The sequence below is a fragment of the Corvus kubaryi genome, unplaced genomic scaffold, assembly GCF_017639235.1.
Source record: "Corvus kubaryi isolate FWS band 111438036 unplaced genomic scaffold, C.kubaryi_AGA036_p1.0 split3-73, whole genome shotgun sequence".
Taxonomy (NCBI): domain Eukaryota; kingdom Metazoa; phylum Chordata; class Aves; order Passeriformes; family Corvidae; genus Corvus; species Corvus kubaryi.
Window position 1 is genome coordinate 16,256,825 of NW_024582091.1, and position 19,669 is coordinate 16,276,493.

At 39.0% G+C, this 19,669-nt stretch overlaps 1 protein-coding gene across 4 annotated transcripts in view; it reads left to right on the plus strand.

Annotated features, from left to right (window-relative positions):
- The window catches only part of ORC3 (origin recognition complex subunit 3), a 35,833-nt gene extending 16,164 nt beyond the window's left edge, over positions 1-19,669 (plus strand). The window contains exons 11-20 of one of the 4 annotated variants that reach the window (XM_042016116.1): positions 387-450; positions 3,404-3,520; positions 4,422-4,501; positions 8,283-8,416; positions 10,803-10,888; positions 11,365-11,462; positions 12,360-12,501; positions 16,753-16,869; positions 17,913-17,992; positions 19,108-19,669. In XM_042016116.1, the coding sequence (XP_041872050.1) occupies positions 387-450; positions 3,404-3,520; positions 4,422-4,501; positions 8,283-8,416; positions 10,803-10,888; positions 11,365-11,462; positions 12,360-12,501; positions 16,753-16,869; positions 17,913-17,992; positions 19,108-19,213 (1,024 nt within the window). In that variant the 3' untranslated portion in view covers positions 19,214-19,669. Of the gene's footprint in view, positions 1-386; positions 451-3,403; positions 3,521-4,421; positions 4,502-8,282; positions 8,417-10,802; positions 10,889-11,364; positions 11,463-12,236; positions 12,502-16,752; positions 16,870-17,912; positions 17,993-19,107 lie in introns of those variants that run through there. The other 3 variants (XM_042016117.1, XM_042016118.1, XM_042016119.1) reach the window with 3 other exon arrangements.

Genomic DNA, 19,669 nt, shown 5'->3' on the forward strand with positions numbered 1-19,669 from the left:
TGTGCACTTGTTTCTGTAGCAAAGGTAAATTGATCAGAGGACAGTTCTAAATAATTTCAGGAAGCCTTAATATTCTAGTCTAGAGAGTACAGCTTCTGTGATGTGTAATCACTTGAATTGATTTTTTTTTCTTCTTGTTCTTAATACAGAAACAAGTTATTCTGACAAATAACCATAAATGACTTGAACTTGTTAAACTGATTTGAAGCATAATCTCTAGGGTTTTGGAGTGGCCTTTCAACTTGTTGGATTTGACTGTCCTTTTTGAATCTTTCCAAAGAAAGATACATATTTCTTACAGCAGCATAAACATTTTAAATGTTTCTAATCCTAGAATCTTCCTTTACATTATAATTTTATGTTGTTTTTTTTTTCCTTGCCATAAGGTATGTGGAAAAGCAAGAGTCAGGGAAACAGGTTGCACTGCTGACAAATGACAGCTTCTTAAAGGTAAAATTTTAAGAATATCCTTGGAGAACTGAAATAACTTGCCCAATATATCACTTGGTGGAGGATAATAAAATACAAGACCAAGATGTATAGTTCTGTATAACATCTTTCATACAGAACATACTGTGCTTTGTGACCAGTAATGACAAATTAGGATTGGCAGGTCAAAATTCCAGATCTCTGGGGTTGCCAGGTCAGCCTTTATACAAAGCTGCTCAACTTTATTACATCAACTTTTAGTTATATCTAGAAATATAACTGCTTAAAAAGAAGGATACAAGGTTTATTTATGGCCAGGTCTTTCCATGCTTACTCAGACTGCCTTTTTTGGAAGGTCAGTTAAGTGTTTGAAGAATGTGTAAGTAACCTTGGAGGTTATTTCTTTAGTTCTTAATCCTTCATAGCCTCACTTTCTGTTTGAACTCAGTAGGGCAGAGTCTCTGTCCCAAGGCACACATTCACACTAGACCTCATACAGGATTAAAACTAATTTGTTAGATGTTTATCTGAAGTTTTGCCAACTGATTGAAGCCAGACTACTACTTTTGTGAGTCCTTTAGGAATTCACCAACAAAAATCTGTTGGTTATTTTCACCATCTGAGCCACTCCCAGTAGAAACATTGCTGAAGGTAAAGGGTTTCTCCTGACTCTTCATTTCAAGTATTTGTAACCTGTCAGGCAAATGGTACTTGCCTGGTGTGTAAGGCTTTCTCAAGTGTGAAAAACAATGGTAATGGCTGGAGGGAGGTTAGGAACAGGCAACTTTGCAAGTGCAGTTACAGTTTTCAAGATGAGACATGATTTTACATCATTTTATGATCCATTATCTTCACTGGCAAAAATAGCTTAAGCTACTACTATTCCCTTGTCCTTTATCCACACCTGCTTTGGAAGTTGAATACTCATGCGCTTAAACTTTATATGTTTTCAACTTTACATGTTTTATAATACACCCCTTATTTCACAAGCTTCACCCTGTAAGTTTGGGAAGGAAGCTGGAGTTCTCGTGTTTAGTTGCATATCATGCTTCTCACAAATTTTAATTGAAGACACTTGTTCTAATCTCTACAACAGAGGTAGGACCATTACTGCCTTGCCAAGCTGGCAGTGTATTCTGCCTGGGAAGAAAAGGTGCTACTGCTGCATTAATGAGGTGCTGTTTATTCTGGTGTCACACTGATCTACAGTATCACGCCCAACTTTGGAAACACTTTCAGAGTCGCTATAGTAGTCTTCCATATAAACTTACTGTTTGTGTTTCAGCACCAGGTCACTTGAGTCTTCCATCTTAGCCCCTAAACCTGCAATACACTTTATCAGATGCATTTTTATTCCATGTTGTTACCACTTCTTTTAAGAACTATGGGAAGAGTTCTTAAAATAATGTTTAAAATAATCAGTTTTAAAAGTAATTTTACATCCTAATTTTTAACCAATCTGTCTGAAAGGTTTCATGGCAACTTTAATTTGAAACTATGTAAATGTGGCAATTTGTGTCTTTTATCTCTGTTCTGGAAATAATATTGCATAGTCTTCTAATAACATTTTCAAACTCTTCTAAAATGGATTATGCCTTTTCACTTCATTATTTGGCAAAATACATTGCTATTTACTTATATTAGCTATATCTGTCTTGAGCTAGGACCAAGATGAGGGAAATACAGATGTGTTAATAATGCTTGGGGTTTGGGGAAATAAGATTGATATAGCAGCATTAGAGTGAACTTGCTTTCTTTTCTTAGCTTATTTTGTGGTGGGGATAATTTCTTTCTTAATGATCCTACTTAGAATTAAAATACGAACTTGTGAGTGTCTACCCTACGGTTTTGGAAGTTGCCTTAACAGTTGTTATATCAGTGACTCTTAAATTTCAATATATAAAAAGTCTAGGGGGAGAAATGTCATTCATGTTTTTAATAATTTAAAACTTTTTTTAACATCAGAAAGCTCTCTGTAGCACTGTCTTTGTTACTTTCAGTCTTTGCAGTATGATACCTTTTCTTTCCATACATCTGTACTTCCTTATATTGCCTGCAGACAAGGTTTTGCTTTTCTTTTATTGTTGATACCCGTTGTTTCAGTTTAACTCTGGTAAACTTCAGTGGCTTATTTTATTTTCCTCTTTCCATTTGGAATAGTTTGCTCAGAGTTAAGCAAAAGGGTAATGTAGAGGATCCTGTGGTTTTTTCCTCTTTATTTTTGTCTGAAGACAGGGGAGGGAAGATCTTTTGATTCACAAACTTAAATGTAAGGAGCCCAAAGTACTTTAGTACAGTTACCAGAATTTTCGAGTGTGGCTTTCCAGAAGTGTTAGTATGTGCTTCCATGGGAGGCCAGTGATAATGTGGTGCCATCCAGAAAATTCAGTAGAAGCAGTCAATAATTTATTTTTCCTAAATGTGATTTTTTAATTTCTGTAGTTTTCAACCCATGAATAAACAAAAGTCAAATTAAAAACACGTAGGAGCAGCAACTGAGTATCTGCTTGTTTTCTGTGAACTGGTCTTTTTATGTACACATAACTAATAAAAACAGCAGCCACCCACAATATAAGAAATAAATTTTTAAATGCATTTGTAGTATAAAAATGCAAGTTTTCAAGTAAAAGTAGCTACATAACTTCTCACTGCCTGATAAAGGGATAGTGTATACTCTTACTTTTGTGAGATGACATTTCAAATCTAAAGGCCTAAATATAGCTGAAAATGGTAAAATAATGCTAATCAGTAGCAAATCTCTACTGAGCTGGAGGAAGAAAGTAAAGGTAACAATATGCAATGTGAATGCAGTGAACTGTTAAAATACAGCTTGTTTGCTTAGTGGTCTCAATTTAAGATGGATGATTTAAATCATAACACACTACAATATCAAAACTTCAGAGTCATTTTAAGTGCTGTATGAGAGTTTTAAATGGATGTCAGAATTACTTCAAAAATTGTTCTATCACTGTAGGAAGAAACAGAGAAGTTGCTGGAGGACTTACATGTTTACCATGAAAATTATGTTTCAATTCTGAGATGTCTTCATGTTTTCACATCTTCTCTTCCGAAGTATCCTTTGGGCAAGCAGGTGATGTACTGTTATATGTGCTTTTTGTTGTTTTTGTGGTTTTGGTTTTAGGGGGTTTTTTTGGCCTCAAAGTATGACATCTAAATAAATATTTACTCTTTATTTACTAAAGTGCTGTTTTGCCCCCTGCTTCTTAAAATGGAGACAGATGCTTTCTTGCTATGGGCGGAGGACAGCAGCGTGTGGTTTCTTTACTGGCAGGGATGATACCATGTCAGTCAACAGGAAGGAGTTTCCAGGAGGAGGCAGGTGCACAGATTAGCAAAAAAATCCACACATTGACTTTCCCACATCTGGGATTATCTGTATGCATTGCAGACAATGTACACTCTCCTACCATCTATTAGATCACTAGTCAAATTCAGATTAAGAGACTGAGTTTTTAGCAACCTTCTGTGCAGAAAAAAGCAATAGTAGGAGGAACAGTGATAATTGCTCTTAATAGTCCTGTTGCTCTAATGTAGTTTAATCCACCTTCTCATGCTAAGTGATTTCTTCCAGTAGAAGAGCAATTATATATTCTGTGCATGTGCACTTGTCTCTCAGTTCTCAATGTATTCCACACTGTTGCTAGAATCTGTCACTGACTACAAAAGCAGCATGAACTGTCCCAGTATTTGAGAATAAAAGGATGTTTTAGTTGGGGCATTTGATTGGAGTTCCTTTCTGCTCACTGCAGTTCTCTTCACCTGAATGTTGTTTGCAACTTGGTGCAGAGCAACAGCCTCCAGCAGAAGCTTAGTTCTGGAAGATATTAAGTGCTCTCATTTCTTTTGCAATCATTCTACATCTTTGGAAAACAAGCTCTAAAGGAATTGCATATTGCTTTGAACAGCTTGTTGTAAGATTTCCACATTACTTTGTAAAACACTTTATCCTTTCTTCACCTTCTGCATAACAGATCAGGGAGTTGCACTGTGCGTGTTTGGAAACCCGAGTGTGGGAGACAGAGGAGTATGAGTCATCTCTTCAGCTAGCAAGGTGATTTTTTTTCCCCCCATTTTGTTTTAATACCACTGTACACATGGAAAATATCAGTCATCATTTCTTCTGGAAGTTAAAGCTGAGGATATTGCTTGTTCACAGCTAGTTTTAGGGTTGTTTGCAAGTGTAATTGGCTGCTGTTTTCAGTTTGGTTTGCTACTGATTTCTGTGAAATTCAGTCAGGTTCTAATATCTCATATGCCCTGAGTAATTATGCTGAAACCACTGAGATTACTTTGTGTGAATGAGAACGAGTTGGGTTTTGCCTTTTAGAGTATAATTGCAGTAGATATTATCAATCAAATTATTAGTCTTAGTTGGCTTAAATTTTAATCTGTTAATGATAATTAGAATCTGTTCCAAATGAATAGTAGCTGAGGCCTTTCTTTCTTATTTTACTGTTTCCTTCTCTTCCTAATTGCCTTAACAGTTTTTATAGGGACTGAGTTAATTTTTTGTGATACTGTGAGCGTAGGACTTTGGGAGAGCCTGTACTTGTGTTGTCTGTCAGTATTTAAAATGCCAAAATCGTCAAAGGCAGTTTTCTTGATAGAAAACCTTTCAGTTGCAGTGTTGCAGCTACAGACTTCTAAATGTGCTTTAAACAGACACATGGCAGGTGTCTGTCTCCTGATAGTTGCACTCATTCAAACAATCCCTTGGCTCTGTCCCACAGGAAACTGGTGTGACCCCCGTTACTGTAGCTGCCTCTTCCAGACCCCCTGAGCTGGTCAGGTTTGATGTGTCTGACAGTAAAACTGCACAGAAAAGCCGTACCAGTGGTGGGTGGAGGGTAACTTTCTGGGCTGATACACACACAAGGAAACACACTCCTCACACTGTACCTTTGCCATACTGAGTGGTTCTTACGCACAGCCACTTTTCTGTGTTCTTTCACTCTCATCCCTTTGAAAGGATTACATGCTTGAGTTGTCATTTCTGCAGTCGTTCCTTTGTGTTCCTTCTCTGACTCTCCTGAATCTTGACAGCACTCAATCACCTCTGAGCTCTTGCCCACAATGTGTCATTCTGCTTTCCTCTACTGTCTGTCTATAATCTCTTACTAACTCTTGGCCATTTTTCCCTCTCCTTTTTCTTCTCCTGTGTTAAATTTGCTTTCATCCTCTCTGAATTCATCTGTCACTACTCCTATCTCAAAGTTGATGCTGCCATCAGATTCTGGCTTGCTCCCCTTTTATTCTTATCTGTTCATCTCCCTCCTGTTGTTCTTCTGGTCCTGGCTCCCACTGTGGGAGCCTCTGATAGAAATACAGTGATCATGGTTGCTGCTTTCACTGATGATGATTCTATGATTTTTTTTTTTTTTTTTAATCCAGAAATTTTGTCATTTTCTAACAAAACTCCTCCAGCACAGTTTCTTCAAATACTTTGAATTCTAGCTGTGATTATCATTTTTTCAGCTTTTGACTTCTGTTTGTCTTTTGACAAATACTTCCTCTTGTCTCTGCTTTTTCTATATATAATCTTGCTGCTGTCTTTTAGAAGAAAATGATAAAATGTAGTCTTTCCCCTTCTACTCACAATCTTTTTTTTTTCCCCTTTTGCTCAGGTTTAGAAGTTATTCACTGTTCCTTAATATCTCTGCCTTCCCAGGAGCCACATCACCTGTTGATATGTCCTTATGTTCACCCCTCCCCATCCCATATTTGTTTTCAGCGTTTTTCTGGAATCCATCTTTTTTCCCCTTGTATTTAGAAAGTAAAAAAATAGAGAAGCTTTAGGTCAGCTTATTTCTCATTCCCTAACGAAATCTCTCGCTTGCTTTTTATTAATTATGTTTGAATATGTAGGGTTTTAAGTTGCTGAACCACGTTTCTTACATGATCCGTTTCTCTACTTCAGCCTTTCCCTGGACAGGCTTTTATCCCTTCTGCTAGAAGTGCTCTTCTCAAAGATGGTGCTTCAGGTAATCTAACTTGAGCAATCTAGACAGTAGTTACTCTACCTGAGTTTTCCAGAGTCTAAAGATACCATGGGATGACAGAGAGAATGTGTGAGCTTTAGTTCATTTTGCATTAATTCCATCAGAAGAGAGAGATCAAGAAGATTGGAGAGTGTCTCACTTGATTGGTTATGTAGAGTTAACTGGCTGGGACATCTCATCAACATTTTGTGTGGCAAAACTTCAGGGACTGTCTGCCCTATTGTCTTCTGTCTAGATGTTGTACTCTGGTTTTTGTCTGCTAAGTATGGATGGCTTTTCATCACATGCTGCTTATCACAGTCCTTCCCTTCTGTGACCAGTCATTTTGGTGCTGACCAATCTGGTATCGCTTCTTCAGGTGATTCCCCACTTCAGCATTCAGGAGTTTCTGTGGACTTCATTCTAGCTTCCTTTTTTCTCTTTCATAACTTTTGTCTGAATAATCTGAGACATTTATTTACTGCCTTTTGGTAATTTGAGATCTTCCTTTCTGCTTTAACCCCGACTCCTCACGAAATTAAAATCTTAACCCCACTGATACCTGGCATACTTTGCAGTAATCTGAAACCTAGAAGGTTGAAAAGGATCCTTTACTGATTTCTCATTTGTGATAACTGTCTTCTTACCTGTTCTTTGGGCCCTGTAATCCCATTGTTGTAAATAATTTTTTCTAGAACTTGCAATTTCCTTTTGAATAATACTATGGAAATAAATTTGTTCTTTCCCATTCACAGATCTCCAGATCTGGTTATCTTCTCTCCATCTTGGGTGTTTAGCTGCAGTGTTTTGTCTGGCCTAGAACAAGCTATCTTATTTACCCATTATATTATACAAGACAGTTTCAAAATGTTTTCTAGCCTTTTGTGTGGTCAAGGGCATCCTTTCTGTTGTTAACTCTTTATGCTTTTCTGTATAAAACAAGTGTATCTGAAGGCAGTACTTGACTTGCAAAAAATCTGTAACCCTGAAGCAGATAAACTGAAGTTCTAAATTTTAACCTTTATAAGCATTTAGTATCAATTGCCAGTTAGAAACTAGAGCTCAAATTGCAATTATCCCTCCAGACATCCACAAAGCTTCCCCAGCCTCTTCTGAATTCTTCCTTAAAATCTTTGTCAGTTTTTAGGTAGCTGATATGGAAACCCACTGCCTGAGACACTGCCCACCATCACTGCTTTGATATCTTTTAAAGTAAGGTTTTGAGACTGGGCAGTGCTTGGTGACATTTGGGAAAAGCCCTAATGACAAAATAGTAAGTAAATGCCGAGCTGGAGGCTGGCTAGATGATTTCGAGAGATACCTTCCAGCTTGGATGGTTTTGGGATTCTAGTGATGGTTAGATGTACAGCAATTAAATACAGAAAACAGCATACAGATTTCTTTTGAGAGTAATTTTGAGTCACATAGAGTAATTCTGTGGATGTGTTTACATAGTGGGGGTTTTTTTACCATTTTATTTACCGTTCTTGGGAATGAGTTCTCAACCCTACCATGATTGGGTTTTGGGTGTTGGGGTTTTTTTGTTTTGTTTTGGTGTCTGACTCACAGTTTCAAAAATTGCAACTCCTGCGTCCAGCAAGTGTTTTTAGATAATCAGAAAAACTACTGTTCTGCAGGAAAATGTGAAGGACATCATCGCCAAGCCTAATTGGTTTGTTTCTTTCTGTTAGTGACAGCAGGAAAAAAATTGACTTTGCTTCAAGATTGAATGCTTGAAATTGTGGAGATTTTTTCTATTAAAATGAATTTTTCAATTTTTTTAAACTTTTTTCAGCTAAGAACACTTGTTTCATCATTCTGTGTTTCAACTTCAGCCAACAATTTATCTTTTAGGATGTTGAATAAGACTGATTTGGTAACCATGCTCCAACAGTGTGTGGAAATTTTGATGTCATCTTCTGGAAAGGAGTTTGATAAGACAGTAGAAAAGTTGAAGGAGTTCTTGACCCAGTTTCAGAATCTAGAAGGTGGGTGTGAACCATCATGTATTCCATTGCAAATTATAGAAAAGCTGTTTTGTAATCTGACCAATGAGTTCCATTTTCCCTGAGATAGCCTGTCATCGTATTAAACCATCATATTTGCAGGATTTTTTTTTTTAAATACATGCACAAAATTAGGAAATGTTTGTATTCTTTACTGATGTGTGGTTTGTGTTTTTTATAATACAGAAGAGTGATGTAAGATAAGAAATTGGACAGATCAGCAAACATTATCCCCTAAATCTCTCATAAATGTATTTTGAGCATTTTAGCAGATGTTGCAGTCGGTAAAAATGAACTATTTTGAAAGATAAAAAGCAACAGACTTCCTTATGACATGGTATTTAGCCCAAACGTGTGTAAGTTTCTTTCCCCTGCACGTTCAGAGCTAGGACCCCAAGTGCAGGTTGTCAGGGCTCTGCTGTGAGGCTGTAACTCATCAAGCCCATAGACTTGATTGTTCATGGTAGAGGACATATTTCACAGCTTAGCAAGGCAAATGAGTAGCAGCATTGTGTCTGTCAGAGGCAGGTTAACTGAAACTGCTGCATTCTTTCTGAAATAGGAGTATGATGTATTCCAGCATTCTTGGAATAGGACTTTCCTTGCTTCCTCTGAATTATGGAGAAGCACTGCCCAAAGATTGGCTTTTGAAGATTAATTGGTTATCATCGGGTCTGTTTTATGCATATTAATTAAGCTCATGACCAGTGTGGTTGCTACCCAGCATTTGGACAAGTAGGCAACAACCCCCAAATGCAGTCAATATTAATTAAAGTAGTCGTGTAACACTGTAGGGTTAATGGAGGGTTGTCTAAAAGAATCAGCTCTTGTCTGTAGCATGTATTTTTTAATAGTTGTAGTAAGAGCAGAGCTATGGTAGAGAAAGTAGGTCATCACTCTGAAAAAGCTGTGTGTGTCACTGATGGTACCAGCACTGAGGAATCTGAACTATGATGGAAAACTAAAGGTTTGTCTAGTTTGGAAAAAAGAATTGAAGCCAAAGGCTTTTAAGTAGTTGGATTTTTACCTTGAGGAAATAAATAAAGAACAGCTCTGGGGATTCAGAACTTGCAGAACTATAAAGCAAAGACAGTATTTATTTTCACTTAGGACTTGAAGATGGTTTTAAAGTGGAGAAGGTCTGCTGTATGCATGAAAGATCTTTGTTTTCAAAGTGGATTTAAGCTCCAAAGGAAAAGTGAGAAGGGGAAGTTAAGATACACTGTACATTAATAGATTGCTGGGTTAGAGAACTTACTTTATATTTTTGTGATGGTATTGATCTTCAGTGGGAGTTTTCAGAAGTCTGCCAAGAATTTGATGTACTCAAATTGCCGACAGAGCCCCTAGAGTGAAAGGATAGTCCAAAATACTATTTTTTTATAACAAACAACAAAGTCCATTGTCCTGACTGCCTAATGAACTGAAAAACATAAAATGAAGCTTGAACAAACAAAATGTCTTCACATTCAGTCTATTTTGAGCTGAAGGATTTGTAAAATAAAAAAACCATATTGGTGTACTAGTGGAGAGGAAGTTCTCTGATTTGAAGTCTTCAGTACTCTCACAAATGTCCACAGGACCCTGGAAGATACCAAATTGTTCTCTGCAGGTCACCAAAAAGCTTTTAAATATCATGATTGTCACTGCTGATAGAGCTTTACCTGTGATGTGTGGGTGAAATCTCCATCTGCCATCCTCTTAAGTAAGGCAAGAAATCTAGATACCTTTTGTTTTGATTATCACTCGTCCTAGCATTGATTGTGCTTTGGGATTCTGCTTCTTTGTTTTTACCTAAAAATTACTAGTAATTGGTGCAATTGATCAACAAACTGCATGTCCATGAAGATGAAATTTTGTTCTAAATTAAGGTGATGACAAAACGGCGCAATGAAATACCTCAGCATGTTTCTGTTTGCTGCTCTGGTTGCATTTTCTGGGTTATGTAGGGGGAACTCGTTTCTTACTCAGTATTTTTCTGCACATGAGAAGGGAAAAAAAATGCAGCATGTGGGTTTTTGGAGACACCAAAGGCATCAGTAGTACTTAGCACTAATCTGTCCAGTTTATAAATGTTGAGAGTATGACTTAGGAGACTTAGGAAGGCCTAAACAGAATTAAAGCGATGTGCAGGGCTTGTGCTGGGCCTTTGCTCAGGGCTGAATTGATTCTGTTATTTAATCGCTGTTGGCTAAGTTGCACTGCAGACTCCTTTTTTAACAGTCTTTTACAAAATGCAAGACCCAAAAACTGCCTGTGGTTGGGTCTATGTGAACAAGTAACTACTGAGTACTTCTAAGATTGCTTGGGTTAGGAGGTTTATGTAGGAAAAATTTACCCCACATATCAAACATTAGTTTTGTTCTAGTAGCAGAAGCTTCCCAAGAACGAGATGTGTCCGTATCGTCACAAAAGGAGCTCCAGAAGAAGACAGACCTTTATCACCTTCAGAAGGTTAGGCCTGCCTAGGCTTTACTGACTGGTTCCTTAAATTAATGTTTTAAAATGTTCGTGGTTAGTTCTTCCCAGCTTGCTGGAGCTCTAAGTAAAGGGTTGTGTGTGAGTGTCTCATCTTAAAAATGAATGAATAAGTACCAACTATGTATTTCAGGCCTTCCTGACACATAGAAAATTACAGAAAATATCTATCATAAACCAGGATTTTAAAATGCAAATTAGATGGGTTTTCTTTTTATTTAACTTGTAATTTAGACATTTCGCCTAAACATATTTCTTTGAAATTCTCAAACTCCTACGGGTTTGAGAACTGAATACATTGGCCTAAATAAAAATAACTGCGTGATTACATTTCAAACATCATCAGTGAGAACATGCCAGCAAAAATTAATTATACATGCTAAACATGTAGATTGTGTTCTCCAGAGAATAACTGCCTCCCATGTAGTCTTATGCACCACTTTTTTTTAAAGACTTTGTTGGAGTTGAAGGAATCAAGAAGGTCTAAGAAACTGACAAAGTTTGAAATGCTTCGTTTTGAAGTTGTTGACTATATAGACAGTCTTGTAAGGTGAGCCTTCCTGTTTTATATTCCTGCATTAGTTTGCACCACAAGTTGCAAATGAAATTTTACTAACATGTTAATCTTCTCGAAATTGTGTCTCAGTCCCTGTGGCACACTTTTTCTTTCCCTTCCTATTCTTTCTTTGAGGATTCTAAAAATAATAACTAAAAAAACCAAAAAAAACCCGCACCTCTTTTTCAATAGATCAGTTGAAATAATTAGGATACGAATTGACCAACCTACTTTGGCTACTGAGACAGTGTTGAGGGAGGAGTGGGTGTAAGTGGCAAAATAAAGTCAAAAGTCTTTACCCTAATCTTTGCTGATCTGTTCTACTTATGAAACTGTACAGATGTCAAGTGTGATATCCTGTCCATTTTGGGAACTGTTTTGGTGAGCAACCCATAGCAGATACAGTTTTGGAGGCAGCTCTGTAGTGGAAAATGTGAAAGGCTTGTTGTGGTGGGGGCAGAGATGAAGGCACTTGTTAATTATAGAGGGTGGGGGGGAGGCAGAGAAGCCAACAGAAGTATGACTGTGCCAAGCAAAAAGCTTCAGATAGGAAGACAAAGATGAGCAGAGACTCATGATGAGTCCTTGAGATAGATAAGCAAGATCTGTGGAGCACTTGACTGGGTTAGCACTGTAGCTGCTGCCCTTATTTTTAATTTGTCAATGTCCCAGCTAGAGTTCTGTGCTAAGTCCATTAGATGTAGAGTTGATAATAACAGACTTCTCTGCTTAAAAGTTTATTTCAGTGCTGTTCATCTTGTTTTGCAGAGATTTTTCAGTACTGATTGGGAAACATGCATTTTTGTAGTCTGACTGCAGCAGACTTCTGTTGTTTCCCTTAAGCTGAAGCTTGTGTCTCCACCACTCCCCCCATACCTCCTGCTTTTCCAGAAAATACCTTGTTCCTGCAGACCACAGGACCCTGCATGAGATCATGTATTTCAACGCAGCCACCGTTCTCCGAGGGCACCTGAATGCTGCCCCCAGGACGGCGCTGCACACAGCTTTAAATAACCCACACTGGTACCTGAAGGTAAGAAACAAGTGGGCTGTTTGTGGTGCCAGGGTGGTTCTGGAAGGCTGTGTGAGGATGGTGTGCAAGGCTGAGTTTTGCTGTTTCATGAAGCTTGGCACGTATTCAGCTGTTTTGCAGAGAGCTAGCAAGTGCTGATAAGCAACTGGGGACTTTGTTCAAAGAGCTGGGGAATCTGTCTGGCTGAAATAAAGAAGGTAATTCTGGAAAGAATTCTGTAGGAGGAATCCATTTTCCAGAGCGTATTCTAGCCATGATATTTTCTTTCTTCTGTAAATGTATCAGGAAAGTAATTTTGTCCTCCATTACAATTGGGATGACTGTCCATGGGAAAAATACAGTGTCTGTTACTCTTTCCAGAAACTTTGTTTATGGGGCTGGTGCTCAGTCCTCACTATGTAGATTAGCTGCAAGGTAAAGACTGTTCAGGTGGAATCATAACATTAAAATAGCTTAAATACAGCATATTTAACTGAGTCCTTTGTTTTTCTTGGTAATTTTATTTTCATACTTGTTATGTATTGATATCCTATGTTTTCTGAGTCCAAGAAAAGGATTGTCCTTGATTCTATCAGCCTAACCCTTCCCTTTTCTAGAAGAGAAAAGCAGACTATATTCCACTTCTTTCGTAAGTCAAACTGACAGGATGACCAAAAGAAAAAATAGACTAGGATTTGGAAAAGGAGTGAACATACATTTCTTTTTGTCCTTTATTATAGGTGGTACTTGAAGTTGTTCTTTTGCCCTAACATTTTTCTTTAAAAACTGATCATAATTTTGAAGTGAGTATTGGTTGTAGCTGTATCTGAGTAATGTGCTACTTGAGTCAAAGCCAACACTTACCAGGAACCATACTTGATAAAGATCAGCCTCTGAAATCTACAACCTGATTTGTATTGGGTTTGTTGGCACTGTCCTTGATTTGAATGAGGGTTATCAGTTTTGCTGTGTGCAGGAGTTATTACTGAAACCACTTGCAGAGCTTATTTGTGAAAACAGTAGTTAGCAAGTTACCATTAAAGAAACCTAATATGAACCTCAGTAATTTATATTTTTAGAAGACGTGTAAAAATATAGACTAGGACAGCTAGGAAGATCTAACTACCGATGTGTTTAATAAGTATTCTTTTCTCTGTGATGAGTTGACCAGATTTAAAGCTCTCTGTCATCCTGTACTTTGTACTTGGACATGCTTTAACATATTTCCAATGTTTTCTGAGAAGACTGTGAATTTTTGGCATAGTTTCTAACAGGAGCAGTATTGGCTGAGTACCTTGCTTAGCATTTTAATCCATGTGAGTCAAGTATTTTTTCTGTCTATAACTTTTGTGTGGTTTGTATTTTTCTGCGCCGTGACCAGAGCAAAGTTCTCCAGAACTGTTCCTTCCAGAGGGCCAGTACAGAAAAGAGCTTCAGTCGAGTACCATAATACGTGATGCATTGCTTTACAGGAGTCCAGTCCAGTTACTTATTTAGCAAAACATGAACCAAGGGTTATATTTATGGAGGTGGGGGAGAAGAGAACCCAAAAAAACTGCACCAAACCCAGTATCATTCTGTTTTCACTGATCCCTTGAAAACTGAACAAGCTGAAACTTGGGATACCAGCTCCCATATTAGGGAAAGAGGATTTGGTCCTTGGGATCACAGCATTGATTTCAGAGCAGGGTATGAGTGTATCCTCTGTCTAGCCTTGGAGCAGGGTCAGGCAAGAGCATTTCCTCATCAGCAGTGTTCTGGGTTGCTCCCACTCCTGTTCTGTTCTTTTGGGAGCAGCACCTCTGTGCTGTGCAGATGGTTTCACAACTGGCTGCTCGTTCTAGGGCAGCTTCCTGCTTGTCAGCCTGGTTATTTCTCTTGGGACCACACGTGTGCTGCAGCCTCAGGAAGGGGAGGTTGCCCCACTGGTAGCTGCTGCTCCCTCCGGCTGCACTGCAGAGGCTTGGCCCAGTGATCACAAGGGAGGCTGGGTTCTCTCAGGTGCTGGCACAGACCCCGCAGTGCCCATCAGGAGTATCTTCCTGGATCACTCTCAGCACTTGTGTGTGACCCAGCTAGATACTGATTTCTACGGATGAACCTGTTCCAGGAGTGTGCAGTTGCTCTGGAAGTTGCATCCTGTCTTGGTTGTGATAACTGTCTTGACCTTAAAATTAGAAAATCAGTGCAAAGTGTCCAGCATTGCCAGGGTGGCACCTGGGTGAGTAGTAGGAAACCACAGAGCTGGGTGCAGTAAGAGAGGGGAAAAGAGAAGGGCGTAGTGTTGTCCTTCTGGGCAGTGGTGAGCCACTAGATCTAGATCAGCCAGAAGTGTAACATCATGTGTGCCAGGTACTAACACAGGAGTATTTGACACTATTATGGTACACTCCTGAGTTACAGTCTGATAAACTAATGTCTGCATTGTAATATTTTGAGTTAGCCATATTGCTCTGAATTTTTCTGGAAACCATCTTGTAATGAACTGAGAGATATTAACCTAAGGTCTACAGCTTTTTATGTTCCTTGTAGAGAGTAAATAAACTTGAAAATTGCTAGGTGTACTGGAAATTGTGAAATATCTCATAAGTACCAGAGTCCAAACTGGAGCAGAGTCTCAAAAATTGCAGGGATTGAGATCTATGGGTAAACTAGAGATTCTTGAGCAAAGTTACATTCTTTGCCTAGCCTTCTTTCCTATCTTGAAAAACATTTTTCTTTTGAAGGTGTCTGTCATTGCTACAGCTTAATAACTTCCCAAAAGTAGATTGTATATTTTACTAGCATATGAAAGCATTTCAGAAAAAAACTTACATGAGCTGAAAGGAATGATCAGTGGTTGTTTTCATGTTAAGACAGCTGACTTCTTAGAGTGCATGAAACTGAAATGAAATGCCGTCAATTTCTCCAGCTGTACAGGGGGTTTTGCCTCTGGCTCGAGTGGCTTTTTAACTTCCCAAGTAAATGGTTCAGTGCTGATGACCTGAATCCAAGGGGCTGGAAATCTGCCCAGCAGAAAAGGACCTGGGGATGCTGGTCGAGAGCGGCTGAACATGAGCCAGCATGTGCCCAGGTGGTCAGGAAGGTCAGTGGCACCTGGCCTGTATCAGCAATAGTGTGGCCAGCAGGACCAGGGCAGGGATTGTCCCCCTGTACTCAGCACTGGTGAGGGTACACCTCGAGTGCTGTGTTTAGTTCTGGGCCCCTCACTTTAAAAAGAACATTGAGGTGCTGGAGGGTGTCCAGAGAAGGGCAACGCAGCTGGTGAAGCGTCCTGTAAGGAGCAGCTGAGGGAGCTGGGGGTGTTTAGCCTGGAGAAAAGGAGGCTCAGGAGGGACCTTATCACTCTCTACAACTGCCTGAAAGGAGATTGTAGCCAGCTGGGGGTTGGCTTCTTCTCCCAGGGAATCCATGACAGGACAAGAGGAAACGGCCTCAAGTTCCACCAAGGGAGGTTTAGGTTGCATATTTGGAAAAATTTCTTCTTGGAAGGAAGCAGCATTGGAACAGGCTGCCCAGGGAAGTTGTGGACTCACCATCTCTGGTGAGATTTTAAAAGACATGTAGATGTGGCAGTAAAGAAAATAGTTTAATGGTGGCCTTGGCAGTGCTGGGTTAATCATTGGACTCAGATGATCTTAAAGGGCTTTTCCAACCTTAACAATTCTATGAATTTCCTGCAGTGTAGAATACTTTGTGAGAAATTAGATTTTTGCCTTTATAGATGCTGAGTTTGCCAGAGATAAATGATTGTTACATTTCAAAGATAAAACTCTTGAGATGAGAGAAGCAATTATGATTTTCAGGACATACAACAGATCTGTACTAAGTCTTCCTTTCAAGGGAGCAGGGGGAAAAGGATACTTTCCTATTTTCTACATGGCAAATCATGACTTGTATCTTCTCTTGAGTCCATAAAACTGACTATTTCTCTCATATGTGAATAGAACTAGCAAAAAAGTGCATAAAAGCATAATCAGATAATCACTCATTCCAGTAGATACTGCGTAAGTGTATGAAGTTACTGAAGGAACACCAGGAGTGAAGTAGGTGTGTGGGGTTTTGTTGGGGTTTTTTTGATGGTATGCTTTCTTATTTTCCTGTTTGTTGGTTTTTTTCTTTGTACCATCAACTTGCCATTAAACACACAAACAGTAAACATTTGCTTAAAATACCTACTATCTGAATTACCTGAAATAATGCTTTATCTAGCCCTTAAAATTGCTCAAGATTAAACACTGACCATTACTGCCTTCAATTTTTTTTCATCAGAATCAAGCTTTGAAATGTGATGGAGGAGGCATTTCTAATAAAGCCCCTGACATATGCATAGTGTATAAGCTTCATTTGGAGTGTGGCAGATTGATTAATCTCGTTGATTGGTTAGAGGTATGTGATGATGCAAACAGTACCTTTACCTGCTTTCAGTATTCTGATTTATCTTTCTGCTGCATGTCTGCTTTTCTTTAGTGCCCCTTTTGACAGCTTAAATCATTGCATACCATGGTCCACAGTACCCACAGTAACTCAAATAAGTCATGCTCTATTGTGAATCATTTATTTCCAGCTCTGTTATTCTCTGGTGAAACTGTTTCGCTTCTGTTTTATGCTCTGCACAGATCAGATTTTGTGCTTAAAAAAATGGCATTTCTTTTTTGTTTTTAAGTATTCTGTGACACTTTTACAGAAACAGGCAAGTGGGGCTCTTGGAGAGAATGCTTGTGCCAGGGAAAAGCACGGGTCATTCTAGCTTGATAACCTGTCTCATACTGTAGCCAAGAGAAGAGGTAGTATAGGAAGAGAACATACATTAATATGATAAAGTCTCCGTGGCTAACAATCACACTTCGGTTCTAAAGTTTCCTGAACTTGAGTGCTTCTTCTGTATTTTGTAAACCTACCTGGATGTCATTACCAGTACATTTTAGTAAACACAGCATCCTCTGCAAGAAACTCTGTAGTTCAACTACCTGCAGTTTAGAGGATACTCTTTTTACTTGTTCCAAGTGTGTTCTGTTTGCTGCTGTCTTGCTTGTGTATTGTATATTCCTATCCAGACTCTTGCTGTCCCTCAGTTTTAAAGATTTCTTCACAGCCAACTTACCTCTATCACTTCCCCAGAATATTTAAGCAGTCTCACTTTGAGAATATTTTTTCAGTTCTGTAGTTTCTCTGAGAATGGGTCAGGACCCGGAACTGTTTGAGATTTAAAATGCAGGCACGTGAGTTCACAGAATGATGTCTTGCATTTTGTATTGCCATGGTAATATGTACCTTGCTTGCTCTTCAATTGCTGCTGAACTGACACGCTCACAGAGTTCTCCTTGCAAGATCTTACTGCCCCTGAATGATAGCTTTCAGCTCAGAGCTCACTATTTTGTATCTGTCTGTCTATGAACTGGAATAAATCTGTGCTGTTTTTCCCTTTCTAGGCTTTCTCAACTGTGGTGATGGCAGCTGAGGAACCAAATGCAGATGCAGCTTCCTCAGACCAGGTGGATGATACTATCCAGTATCCTTTCTCATTTCTCTCAAGCTTGCCATTGAAAAGCTTACAGGATTTATGAACCAGGGGTTTTAAAATACAGTTTCATGTGCCCTAATTAACTAATTTCAGAAAACTTAAACAGTTAATGTACTGAAAGTGTCTAAGAAATAGATCAGTTGAAATAGTTGGGCTGGGAGTGGTGTGGTAAGAGAGCAGCTTTTGTCTATAGGAGTTGTTTGGGTCTGAAACAGAACCAAAAGTTCATAAAACAAGTTGAAACTGATATAATCATCAGAGTTGGTATGGCTGCTAGATAGGGGTAGAGCATTACTGGGGAACAGATGGAAAGAGGGCTGTGACCTAGAGAGCAGATGGAGAAACAGAAGCAGTAGTTCATTATGTTCTAGTACCTTAGAGCTGAGAACTTCATTTCCACAGGACACCCGTTCTGCTCCTGACTTTGTCCTGATCCTGAACTGAGGTCTAAAAAATATTTAATAGATGAGCATTAGAACCAAAACTCATGGCTACAGCAGTAGTGCTGCTACAGAGAAGAAATGAATAGTTGTACCAAAAAAGACTTAACTAAAAGAAGGATGATTATATGCTCTAATACTATACCTGGCTTTCCCGGCTTTCCTTTTTTACAAGCTCCACTGTTAATTGTCACTCACAATAAATTAAATTCTGTAACTCAGGAATATAAACCTGTATGTCAGGCAGGCAGCAAGAAAGGCAGAGCAAATAAAAAGTAAGGAGAAGGTGGTGCTGTGAAACCTCAGAAGAAATCTCCATAATTATCTATCCATTTTTTTGTCAAGGGACATAAAAGTATAAATTCTTGTGAGACGCCGCATAATTGGTATGTTTGTAGGCTTTAAGCTTCTCTCAGCAGTGGGAAAAAGAACTCTTCCTTTGCTGTCACGTTGTATGCATGTGGCAGAAGTACTGATCAGATTGAAAATTTGTGCTTCTGTAGGCAACTTGTGCTCTGCCCTTATTTCCAGCAATTTTATTGTGCAACACGTTGTGTAATCTGTGCTTACCCTGACTTAGAAATCTTGCCCTCCTAGAAGAGAACAGTGTCTCTGTCACTGTGTCATAAAAAGTGTACTTGGTTTCCTTCACCACATGTCCAGCGCTCGCTTTATTCGAGCTGTTTCTGAACTGGAGCTCCTGGGCTTCATAAAGCCCAGCAAGCAGAAGACCGACCACGTGGCAAGGCTGACATGGGGAGGCTGTTAATGTGCCACCAAGGTGCCAGTAAACCTTCCCAGCAGAGCGAGGGCTGTGTTCCCACTACACCACTCCTCGCTAACTTTGCATACTGAGTCAAAGTCAGCGGTGCCTGAATGTTGAAAGATACATTCTGAGTGCCTGGACAGGCTTGAATAGAGATGTTGTTTTTTAATGCTCATCTTCCCTGTGTAATGTTCTGGTCTATTAATGCTCATGTTCCAAATACTGTATTGTTGTGCCAGTTCCAGGCTTCTTTGATGTGTGATATTTAACAGACCCCTGATACAACTCAGGCTAGCAAGCCAAACGGGCAGCACTGGCTGTGTAGGCCACAGAAGTGATGAAGCAGTATTAACATCCTTATAAGCTGATAGGATTTGAGTCATTATTATAAAATGCCTTCTAGCTCCCTGAACTAGATTTAAAAACAAATAAAACAAGTATGCTAAAGAAGACAACAAA